This window comes from Centroberyx affinis, unplaced genomic scaffold, assembly GCF_046629955.1.
Source record: "Centroberyx affinis isolate AG114_WGS23_722 - 3 ecotype Tasmania unplaced genomic scaffold, CSIRO-AGI_Caff_v1 ptg008368l_1, whole genome shotgun sequence".
Taxonomy (NCBI): Eukaryota; Metazoa; Chordata; class Actinopteri; order Beryciformes; family Berycidae; genus Centroberyx; species Centroberyx affinis.
Window position 1 is genome coordinate 147,596 of NW_027284157.1, and position 12,835 is coordinate 160,430.

Sequence of the window (12,835 nt, forward strand, 5' to 3'; positions counted from 1 at the left end):
CCTCAGTCCTCCTTCCCTCCCTCCCTCCCTCCCTCCCTCCCTATCTCCTCTCCTCCCCTCCCTCTTGCTCTCGCTCTCTCTGTCTCATCCTCTCTTGTTCACTGTCACACTAACCGTGGTGGATGCTAGAGTCACTCATGTAGAAGCCACCTCGCTCGGAGCACATTTGCATGGCTGATTTTTTTTTTTCTTTTTTTTCTGAAAACTCTGCGGAGTTGGATGAGTTGGAGCAATCTCAGGTCAAGGTAGCCAAACAGACAGAACAGTGAGAGATGACCAACAAGTAGCTGCATCTGAGTTAATCAGAGCTCCCACACCACCGGAAAAGGAGACTTCACATCAGACAGTTTTGAGTGGGTGTCCTTGTGCATACAGTATATTTGGAATTAATAAGGAGTTCATGTGCTTGTAACATTGGTAAGGCAAAGCACGTATCCAGGTGTGGATTACAGCAGTGGATTTATCGTTGCCCTGGAGCTACATGTGGGCCCCAGCCCCTGAGGCCTGGCTGGGAAATGAAGCCTTTCCCGCGGCTGTAGGAGCGCTGTGGGCAGCCATGGCCCTGGAGGGGCGCTGTCTCCGGCGGGGATCCCCGGCCGTGATCAGGAGGGGCCGTCGGCGTCATCCTGCAAAGCCGGGCCTGGCCCAGATCACCTCCACCCTGCTGTCAAGGACACGCCTGCACGGCCTGAGGCATGTGTGCGTCCCCGGTGGCTCCGCGGGTCGCAGGGCTTTCTGGCTACTGGCCCTCTGCACCTCCCTGGGGCTGCTCTTGTCCTGGTCCTCCAACCGCCTGCTCCACTGGCTTTCCTTCCCCACACACACACGGGTCCACACTGAGTGGGCCAAGGAGCTGGCCTTCCCTGCTGTCACTATCTGTAACAACAACCCTATCCGCCTCTACAAGCTCACCAAGAGCGACCTGTATTTTGCCGGCCACTGGCTGGGCCTCCTGCTGGCCAACCGGACTGTGAGGCCCATGGTTCTGGACTTGCTTCAGGAGGACCGTCGGGCCTGGTTCAGGAAGCTGTCAGACTTCCGGCTCTTCCTGCCACCCAGAAACTTTGAGGGAACCAACCTGGAGTTTATGGACAGACTCGGCCACCAACTGGACGACATGCTCCTCTCGTGCAAGTACCGAGGAGAGCTCTGCGGCACCCACAACTTCACCTCTGTAAGTCCACGTTCTTCTCACGTGTGTTTGCTAGCAGCTTAGCCTTCGCTCTCAGATAGTTCAACTTCCTTAAACACTAGAGTATCTCCTGTTGTAGTTTCATCCCCTAACATGTTGCCTTTAATAGCCAATATCCCTATCTAAACATCAAGGTACAATCTAAAAGTGTAATGCATTGCTACATGCTAAAGCTGAAACATATTGCTTTGGTTTATGACCTTTTAGGAGGGTATTTAATGTGCAGTACTCTTGCGGCTGCGTTATAAGGCTGCAAATAAAATAGTAACAACACTGCACACAGCATATTAAGTTGTTACATCCTGTTACAGCTGACTGTTATGGCTGTCTTGTTCATCACTGATGCAAATGAGAAAATTAACAGTGCAAAGCAATTATGAAATCACCATTTCAACCCGTGTTAACGCATTGCTGTTAATGCAATGATAACAATGGTATTAAATACATATAGATACTATGGGATCTCCTTAAGCTTTTGCAGGATAATAGAGTGTGTGGCTAATGGCATGTAGCCATAATAATATAACAGCATGGATGATATGTCTAAATAGGTTATTCGGGGCCTTGTGGCAAGGCATAGCTGGAGCCCCTCCATATCAAAAAGCACTGTCTCTGTTACAGTGCGGTGCTACTGCCCCTGAGGAGTGTACTGCCTCTGTGTCTGATCTCTCCCATATCTGTCTTTTTGTGTGGGTGGGTGTGGGTTTGGGGATTTGTGTGCCCGCACATCCTTGTGCGCTCCCCTGTCACGCCTGAACCATGGCAGATGTTTTCTCTGCGGTAAAACAAAAGCTGCGTTTGAAACTTTGTTTTTGGCATTTCATTTGTATTCTTTATGCTCTTTTTACTGCAGCCTCAGTCATTGAGTGACTCAAGGAGAAATGAGGAATGGCAGATAAATATGATGTGTGTGTTCTCATATGTGGGTTGTGCATGCGTGTCGGTGTATCACTGGTGTCTGTGCGAGTGTGTACGTGAGTGTGTGTCTGTTTGTTTGTGCTGATGTGGAGGATTTGTTGCCCTCCTGACGTGTCAGCCATAAGAATGGAGTTTAAAACTCCTTCTCAATCAGTGTCCCATCATTCCTGTCTGGATCAGAGACCAACTGATTATAGTTCTTACAATACAGCACTCAACCAAGCATAAAAGCGCTACCTCCCTCCTGTCAAACACAGCGGATAAAATGACATACACTTGGATTTTTTTATTAGTTCTTCATGAGCTCATGGTCAGTGGTCACTGTTGTGTGTCCAAGACTTGATCAAAATGGATGACTTTCATTAGTTTAGGATTAGCCGGCCCTGGAGCTGTACTGGCAGGCTGTACTGCTCCTTCTGTCAGCCCGCTTCTCTCTTTCTGAACCCTCCGACAGGAACAGGACATGGAGCAGCAGCCCACCATCAGGCAAATGAAGTGCTTAATCAGAACCATGCCCTCAAGCCAACAGCCATTAATAATGTTATGAAGAAATCCCACTCATCCAAGTACAGAGAGAGACATATTACCACTTTTGTTGAATTTAGAGGCCAAGTTCAGTGAAGTGTTAGACAGGTAGTGCAGAGGTGTTAATACTGTGAAAGCTATGTTAGCTCAGTAATCATGGGAAGTCAGGTCGGTGTTCCTTTTTATGTCTAGGTAATGTATAGTTAGGACTGCACAATTAAATTGTGTAGAATTGTACATCATGATTCTAGTTTCCATGGTTAACAATCATAGAATCCAACAATATAAAAGCAATTATTGTAATCTAATTTTGTTTAATTTAGAACTCCTGCTGTACTATCAAATCAAGTGCCCTTATTAACATTCCCCTGCTATTCACATCAGCTACATTTACATGCAAATTAATATTCCCTTCATATTCAGCATACTCAAGTTTTCCATTTATCCATTGGCTCATGTTAATTCCATATGGTTATCCTGATATTATCCATGGATACTGATGCTTGTAAACATGTTATCCTGTTTGCTGTTGGTGTTCACATTCTGCAAGCTAATTCATTGATAGAACAGATATAGGCAGAAGTTCTGTTTATTCATTCAGATGATGCTACTTTTTCCTTCTCTCTCTCCATCCCTCCCTCTCTCCCTCCATCGCTCCATCTCTCTCTAATGGACACAGGGATAGTCAAGATGCAGTTATTAAAGGTGCTTTTAAACAGCCTATCTTGAAGACCTTAGCCGGGATTTGAGCCAGTATCTGAAATACTGTGCGCATGTAACAATATAACCAATCACACCCATCGTGTGCACAGCATACAGTATATTCGCCGCTATTTACATCCTCCATTCCACGTGACTTTAGCATGCAGCAGCACATAGCAGAAACAAGTGAGCATTGTTGCAGTCAGGAGATGAGTACAGTAGCGAACAGCCAAAACTGAGTGATTTGCTGGCATTTCATCAGTCTAAACATTGCGTAAGAATGGATAAACCCACAGATGATGGAGAGGCAAATTGTCCGAAACTGAAAGACAGATACTGTGCAATGTTTGCCCTGAAGCTGTTGCTGCACCTCCGAGTAATGCGATCAATCTATACAACCATCAGTAAATCCAGCAGGATGAGTGCATGAAGAACAGTTGCTGCAGCAGCCCATTAACGTCCTCTCCTTGTTACGCATACATCTATAATGGGAACACTGTACAGTTAGTCTCCCTAATTTTGCTCCCAAATTCATCGAGACATATAATGTTTCTTTAGTAGCAGCGTCCCGGTGATTTTGGTTGTACAGTTGCTTGGACAGTATGTTGGATATAGTCAGGCTTAATTTGGTAGATCAGACCCATGTCGATGCCCCAGTCCTCCTTGCTTCCTCATCTTGTTCCACCTCATAGGGGGCCTCATGCCGTTAACCGGCCCTCAATGGTTTTGCTAATCTCATTAGCCTGCTGCTGCAAGTCAGCAAAGACTCCCTGAGGCCTATTCATTATCGTTGCATTTAGAGTGCTGTCGCTATAAGACCAGAAAGGATGTAAGAACCAGATTAAGAGAGGGGAGTGAGACACGCATATAAACAGAGCTAGTGAGTTATTATTTGTGTGTGTGTTTGTGTGTGTGTATGTGTGTGTGTGTGTAAGCGTGTGTACATATTTGCATGTGTGCGTGCATAGGTCTTGGAGAATCTGTATGTAAATGTGAGAAATCCAGTTCTGATAGAGGCTGGTTATTACAGGCTTAACAGGACAGATGGTCCTTTGAACTGCAAAGCACCAACAGCAAAAAAGAGGGGTGTGTGTGTGTGTGTGTGTGTGTGTGTGTTTTTGTGTGTGTGTATGTGTGTGTGGAAGAGGGTCAGAGGGGTTGAGAGTGAGAGAGAGAGAGAGAGAGAGAGAGAGAGAAAGAGCATGGTATGGTATGCTATAGAGCAAAGGCAATGGCTTGTTCTGCTCAGTAATACAAATGTGTCCCATAATTCTGGCCAGCGTCTTGCAGCAGCAGATCCCATGTGCTGAATCTATCACAGTGAGAACAGGAACTAGTAGACAGCCCGCTAATCAATAAATCTATTAGATCCGTGCTGTAGTTTATGGTAGTCCATTTTTGCTTCCAGCCTTGCTCCCACATCGCAGAGTCTGATATACTCTCAGCCACCCACAGCTAGGCCCAGTCTAACTGCTGGGGATGGCTGGAGCTGGAGCACAGTGCCAAGGGCCAATTAAGGCAAAATGTTCCAACCATCCACAGTATAATGTGAGTGATACCTTATCAGCTAAGCCTCTCTGTGTGCAACACATAACACGTCTCCACGCTACTCGCCCGAGCTCCGCAGAGGACTAGATCCTGCGCCTACGATGATAAATTAAACAATGCTCAGAGATGGAGATTACCACCTAATCACACTCTCTTAGCAGGGGATGAAAAAAGGTTATCCTCTTTGCCTAGCCACCATGATGTATCAGCTCTATCCCCAGAGAAATCTCATAAGACCCTTAACTGCATAGCAATGCTGCACTATGCTCACAGTGTTTCCCCTTAGAGGCTTTGTTTATGTGTGTTTGTGTGTGTGTGTGTGTGTGTGTGTGCACTTTATGTAAGATTAAGCGTTATTAATGCTTGGATTATTTTTTTCACTGCAAGTCATTTATCTGTGAAGGTAGGTATTCTTAATAGTGCGACATTCAGCTTTGTTGATACAATTTCTATAAATGCGGTGTGAACCCGGGTTGCTCACAGATTAAGAAACAAATCCTTTGTTCTGTTGTTGAATTTCCACTGTCAAAATCCCCTCTGCTGTTTACCTATAATCCGTTTAAGCAATTTGTCTGTTTCCATTCACCTTAAATAATTTCTCTGCATTTACAGTTATTCTTTTTTTTTTACCTTAATTTAAGCCCCCTTGGTTCTTTTCAACATTGCCCTGCTACAGACCCTCAGCTCTACATATTGAAATGCCAAGTTTAACAGCCTTCTATGTCTGCTGTGGGATAATAGAGGTAGGGATGGGCGTGGAGGCTGGCACTAACGGCTCTCTAGCCTCAAATTTCACTCTATCCCCAACCCTGTTAGCTGGGGATTTGAGTGGGCGGCCTTTTGATCACATGCCCCCTTTTTTCACCTCATGGCTACTGCTGCATGCCATTTGTGAGCAGGTAGGTTTGCGATTCATCTCTCCAAAGGTTAATTGAATAAACATGCCATGGTCTTCTCTATGGGATATATTTATGGAATATGTTTTGGAGTTGAAAGGGAAGGTACATGCACATCAAAGGTTTCCTCCAGATTGCCAGACAGTGAAACATGCACACATCTCATTGATTTATTTTCAGCTACACAACTTATTTTCAGCCTGTAGTTTGGCTAATTATTTGCAGTCTTACATGGAGCGCGCTGCTTTGTGCAGCCGAGATATCTGCACCACCTGTTGCCGCCCTCCCCCCCTTGTTTTCCACATCAAACCTTTAACCATAAAACACACTGAGGAGATTGACAGAGGCCTATTTGCAAAGGGCCCCATCAAGCCTTCCACAAAGGTCGTTCAATTACCGCTGAGCCTCGATTGCGTTTTAAGCACACCTAAGTAATAATGCAGGGCCCTCCTCCTCTCGTTCGTCATTGACCTCTCTGTGGCGTTCTGTACAGCAGACCATAGACTATTGATCTGGCTTGAAATAAACAACTGAGTCAGGGTGGAAGCTGCAGCCCCGACCACGGCAATCTCATTAACAGAGCCGGCCCTCTGCTCGCCATGCTCCGCGCCCCAATCCAATTTCCCTCCTCAAAACGGATGACATGGGTGTGTTCATGAGGTCCAGCTCCCGGCTAGTAGTAAAGACCATTAACAGCACCATGTCCTATTGTGAATGGTCACACCGCCGGTCATTGATATGCCACTAGTGCAGGAGCGCCCAGCATCCGACGGCTGTTTGACAGCAAGCTGTGGGCCTCGGCGAACAATCACCTTAATCTCCCTGTATAGAGCCGGCCTTGAATGCAGATGAAAAGATTATACATGGTTGGTATTCATAAGGTCACGTCCATGCATAAACCACAGGACTCGTAAAAGGTTAGTGTTTGAAATAGAAAGCTAATGGACGGTGTTCTCCTCTATGAATACCATTAGCTGGGGCTGTTTCCAGTCTCTCCGCTGCAGCTTCCAAAAAACATGCATGAGTTGCAACTGACCACCTTCACATGCATGTATACTATATTAGAAAGAAAATATTGTGTTGCTTTCAAGTGAGCATTCCTGCCCACATACAAGAGATAAGTGAAGAAAGAGGCTGCTATTTCAGTGTATGATAAGCACAAACATACAGCTTGACCTAAGGTCTCTCCGTTCACCGGTCTGCCACAACACATCTCCCACACATGGATAAATCATACGTGCACACACACACACACACACACACACATACATAAACTACATACGTACTGCAGATACACATACTGCTACGCCCACGATCAAAATCTATATTCGCATTCAGACCTTCTAAGCCCACAAACACCTACTTACAACATTGTCTCATGCGCTCCAGCCACCTACACATTAACAGCGTGTTATTGCTTCAAGGAAAGCACAGGGACAGGGAACAGATCTGGCTCCGTCCGGTGGGCTGGGTTGGCAGATCAATCAGCAGCAGGCACGGCACTGACACTAATATGGGCTTCCCAGCGTGTGATATTGGCTCTTTCTGGCTCTCCTCATCGGTGTCCCTTATCCTGTCTGCCAGGACAGCGATCAGCCCAGGGCCATATACACACACACACACGCAAACACACCTAAGATGCAATTAGAGTGTGAAGAAAGTGTTGCTAGCTCATACTTCTGCAGCACAAGATCTCTTACTCATATGATCCCCTGTGGCTGTCAAAACTTCACACCCTCTCTCTTGCCATTTTTGGCTCATTGCAATGAACATCTACAGTATTGTATTAAAGCACTTAGTTGCACAACAGTTAAGAGGCACATACACAGGCAACCATTAGGCATTAGCAAAAGTCATATTCCATTTTCTAAGACCTTGGACACATGCCAAGAACTTCCTTCCACATCATTACATCCCACACGATTTCTAGATTTCTGTTTTCAGGTTGTGACTGTGAGATACTAGCGGCATTGCAATCCCCCGCGGTTATAAGTGCTCACATGGCATATGACCATTTTAGTCTGGACGATTATGCCTGTTCCGTGGCAGTTTCCCCTCTCTGGGTCAGGCATTATGTGATGTGGTGGTGCGTAGCTCGGAGTCCACAGGGATTAGTCCGGCTCTGAGGCTCTCCGAGGTTCAGGTCAGACTGCTGCTCAGCATCGGAAGGCACGAGTTCCCAAGCCCTGGGCCTGAAACACAAACTCAGCCATGTGATGGATATTATGCATGCTGTCTGAATCTCACCTAGTTGCATCCTCCATATCGCACTTGGTTCCATAATACGCATCGCTGACATGCATTACGACAATGTCTGATTTGATCAAATGCTTCTGGATCATAATGGTGCTGGTGTCAGCCAACTCAGCTGTGCGCGGCAAAGCGAAGCAGCCATTTCTTCTCATTCTTCCTTTTATTTCAGATTCCTGCATGCGATGCTGCTACTATTTCACCTAGGAAATGTGCCTACTGGCAGAATTTTTATGGTTTCTGGTGCTATCTGTCGAAAACAGATAGCAGTTTCTTTATGCACCCGTTTTATTTTCCAACTCCAAATCAGGAAGTAGTCTCAAGGTTAGAGAAGTGAGATTGCACCCACCCCCATACAGTCACACTCCCCTTTCAATTACTACTGCCTTTGTGCCCTTGAGCAAAGCAGTTAATCCCCAGCTGTTTCAGCGAAGTTGCTCAGTGTTGAGCGGTACAAGGCTGTGGTTGTAAAAGGCAGCTCCCAGGTGTGTGCATGTAACCTCCCCAGCCTGCAACTGTTGCTGTAAATCAGAGTTTTCTGAGTAAAACTGTTCAGAAATGGGCTGAGAGTAAAGGACCACAGCAGAAGCAAAAAAGTAAACAGACTTAAAACGCCAAGCAGATGTTTGTTCTCACTTGAGTCTCTCAAGACTGTGCTTTGAATGCGGAATCAACAGACGGATGCAGGCACATTCTCCAGACAGTCTCCTTTAAGGTTGTGCATCTTTGATGAAACCTGGTTCCACTGATACTGCTTCGGCCAGGACACACCAGTGCTACCATGGTGCCTATCTCTCTCTCTCTCTCTCTCTCTCTCTCTCTCTCTCTCTCTCTCTCCCTCCCACACACGCACACACTCTTCAATTTCCTGCCTCTGGGACCCAGGTCTATTCCCTGGGACATTTGTGGACCCCTTGGTAAGCCAGTAGTGTTGAACTGGATGCTATTGATCCCCAGACTTTATCCATATTTTATTACTTTTCCGCATGTCAGTGGCTCAGTATTGGATGCTACTTTCACTCCTTGGATGCATCAGCTGTAGCAGCTTGAGAAAACAGAAATATGATGCCATAGGCTGTATTACAATAGGTATTTTGATATGAAGGTGGCCCACATTGGGGAAGTTCTAAGTCTACATTTGTCAATATTGTATACCGTTAGATTCACTTTCATGAATCCTTGAGAATGTGATTCTCTTTCTACTTTATCACTTTGGGATTACAATAGACATGAAACTTTTAATCCCTTGCCTCAAGAGAAATTCAGTGGTGTTGCAAGCGTGAGGATAGGAGTCAGTCTTATTCTTGGGGGAGGCAGAGAGGAGAGTGGGGGGATGAAGGTGGGTTTTTGTAAGGCGAAAGGAAATGGGTAAACAGCCAGGAAAGGGAGTGGGCATCAAGAAGCAAAGAAGAGAGCAGCTTGCCAGATTTAACCTGAACAATATCAAAGAGAGAAGCCTCTCTGAGATCTTGAGGTTCTGTCAATAATTTAACACACTGAATGTCTCAGCGTTGTTTGTGCCTCTCCTTCAGACGTGAATACCTTTATGAATAATGGAAACACAAGGAGCAATTCGCAGCAATTCATCCTGTGTACTTGACAGCACAACTTAATACAGCTTTACCTTCGCATAACCTCACTCCAATATGTTGTCGTATATATAAATATCTAAATATATATGAATAATTTTTGTAGCTTAAATCTAGATTTCCGGTTATATATTCAACAGAACTCTCTGAAATGCCACACATTTAGTGTTGATTTGTATGAAGCTGTTCTGCACAGTTTATGGTCAATTTTGCTGGAGAATGTTTAGCATTTTCCCATTGTTTATGAATCAAGGGCATGTTGTTACACTCTCTCTCTCTCTCTCTCTCTCTCTCTCTCTCTCTCTCTCTCTCTCTCTCTCTCTCTCTGTGTGTCTCTCACAGCAAACTAGAGAGGACAGTGTTTGTATCGGCTTGACTAACACAAAACCATTTTCTGGACTTCCCATTCCAAATACATGCAAAATGCATGAGTGTGAGAAGTGCAGAAAGTTGAGTCAGCCTGGCCGATAACACTGCAGTGGGTACATGACCCTGGAACAGAGAATAGCAGTGGAGCGGTGTCTCTGTTGAGCCACAGACTAAATAAAAATGAGACCAGTCGAGCCTAATCAGGGGTCGAGGGAGTGTGAAACAGAAGGGTCTTCACCTAATGCTGCATATTCATGTTGTTGTAATTCTTTCAGGGGTTGGCTGTTGTACTGTGTTGGCCATTAACACCAACTTGGTTTGTTGTGTGTGTGTGTGTGTGTGTGTGTGTGTGTGTGTGCATGTGTGCGTGTGCATTTACATCCATGTGTGTATGAAAAAAAGATTAGTTGCATTAGGGTTTTTTTGTGTTTTCTTTGCTGAAACTGCCAGTTGTAGCAGTCGCTAATTGATGCATCCCTTAGCACTGCAATTAGGGAGCCTTTTTAATTTCTGCCTTACAAATATCGGTGTTCCCAACCACAGACTAAAAGACATTCTGAGAAAGCGCACATTAGCATTACAACTAAATGTGCTCATACGCAGTTCTCCACAGAAAATGAGACCCAAGACTGCCTTTCACATAAATGCTGTTTTTCTTGCGGTGTCCAGGCGGTTTTTATTCAAACGAGGGAAATGGGAGAGGCAAGCTGAAGGTCCTAGTGAGGAGCATTTTCAAGATGGAGGGAGATATGAAGAGGGGGAATGGTGGAGGGGGCTGGCGCATTGGCCCTCAGACGCTCATCAGCATTACAGTCCACATCCCCCTGGCATGGTGGGCACAGGTGGTGCCGGCCCATTACTCAAACCCCTATGGTCTATCCTTCATTGGGCAAAGGGAAATATGGGCTCTATTAGCACAACCCCTGCTGTGCTACAGTAGGCCAATGCGGTATTTGTGTGAGTTAGGACATGTGTGGGAGGCAGCAACAAAGGAACAGCCAAGAAAAGTGAGAAAATCTGAACTAGATTAAAAAAGAAATGGATTCCAGCTTCTTTAGGTTTTCTTTTTCATGACAGAGTAATCTACAGCTCCCTCTCATTATAAACACTGAAGGTAATAAAGGCCAAATAAAATAAACCTGCATTGTACCCACCTCACCCGCAGAACAAGAATTATGCAGAAGGTGTAAATATAGAAGGGCGCAGTGTGGGAGAAAAACAAACAACATAAAGGTAAGAGTAGATACTGTATGCAGAAAAATAAGGCGAGAAAAGCTTGCTAGACTGGCAGAGATTGGTGTCAGACTTGGCAAGATGAAAGTGTTGTGTTGTTCTCACTCTCTCTCTCTCCCTGAGTCGCGTTTGCACACACGTACACACACATATACACCGTGCAGCCAAGCCCAGTTCTTGAATACATTCATGCAGACTTAACATTATACAGTCTAGAGGTCCATAGTGCATAACTACATGCGTGCAATGGAACAACAAACCCAGAGAAGCATCCCAGTATATAATTGATTCGTGGGTGAGGTAGTGAGGTATTGGCGAGGTATTGTTGACATTCATGGCAACATGTCTCTCTGTTGTCAGCCAGTAATCATTCTTCTCCTACACCTATACTGGCTCCATATCTTAGCTGTGCGGTAGCCATGGAGCGTTGCCAAGGCTAAAGCTGTGTACTCCCCATACCGGCTATATGCAGTGCCAGGTCAACGCAGTTCCATTATACTATAGGATTACCGTCCTCAACGGATGAGACTGATTCAGGCATCCATTTAAAGGTTTATTTTTCTTTCAAAAAGCATTAAATCCTTATTGACAGCAGAACCAAAGCGTAGCTAATCAGTGGCAATTTTAAAGCGTGGTAACACAGCGTGCAGGACTTGTGGACAGAGCCTTTAAACTCCACAACCAACATAAATCTCAAATAACTGTCTTGCATAGATTTCCCTTGTCCCACCCATTGAAAGGTATTAAAAACCAAAAATTATCATTGTTGGAGATTGTCATCAGTTATTCCCATAAACAAAACTATTTCGATTTAGTAGATATTGCATACACTGTGCCAGAATTAACGGCGAATGTCATCATGAATCCCCACCTGTTGTTTCTAAAGACACCTAACTAAAAAAGGAGCCAAATCCCCAGTTTGGATCACTAAGAAAGCCTAATGGAGTGATTGGCTGTGGAAAAATTCTAAGCACCATTATGCCTCGGGTCCTACAACATGAGACTACTATCTGCCACTATTTCCTCCCATCGCTCAGCATTCCCCTCCCTCGTCCTCGCGACTCACCTCTTCTCCTCCCCCAAGGCCCTGTGATTTGCAGCTAGGACGGCTGTCCTGACAGCAGCGGTAAGCACAGGCCTCGCTGTCCTTCTGAAGGACAGGTGCTTCTGGCCCCCGAGGGCCCGGCCGGGCAGAGGACAGGGAGAGGACACGCTGGAGCCGTCCTTCCTGATGACGACAGCTTTTCAGACGCTTAAACCAAACGACAGTGATTCTCAACCTTTTTCATATCAAGGACCCCTAATTTGGTACACATTAGGGGCACGGACCCCCATTTGATTTTGTCTCTCAACCCCAAATCTGAGAATATTTTTATTGCTAGATATGCGTTTGTCCAGAATTCCATGACCATATGTATTTTAGGTGGAGACTGAGAGTGAAACTACCAAAATAGTCATTCTTCTACATTCTCTAATTGTTAACTTCTTGTAAGTGAAATAATGGTGAAGTTAATAATTCATCCATTTGCTGGGGACCCCCTGGAACCCCCTCAAGGACCCCTGGTGGTCCCCGGACCCCACGTTGAGAACCACTGCACTAAGAGTCAGAGAGA

At 45.4% G+C, this 12,835-nt stretch overlaps 1 protein-coding gene across 1 annotated transcript in view; it reads left to right on the forward strand.

Moving 5' to 3' along the window:
* Positions 1 to 481: 481 nt before the first annotated feature.
* Positions 482 to 12,835, forward strand: part of LOC139640114 (acid-sensing ion channel 2-like) — a gene marked incomplete at its 3' end in the record, with an annotated part of 60,809 nt that continues 48,455 nt past the window's right edge. The window contains exon 1 of the mRNA XM_071514282.1: positions 482 to 1,174. Within this exon, the coding sequence (XP_071370383.1) occupies positions 482 to 1,174 (693 nt within the window). The remainder of the gene's footprint in view (positions 1,175 to 12,835) is intronic.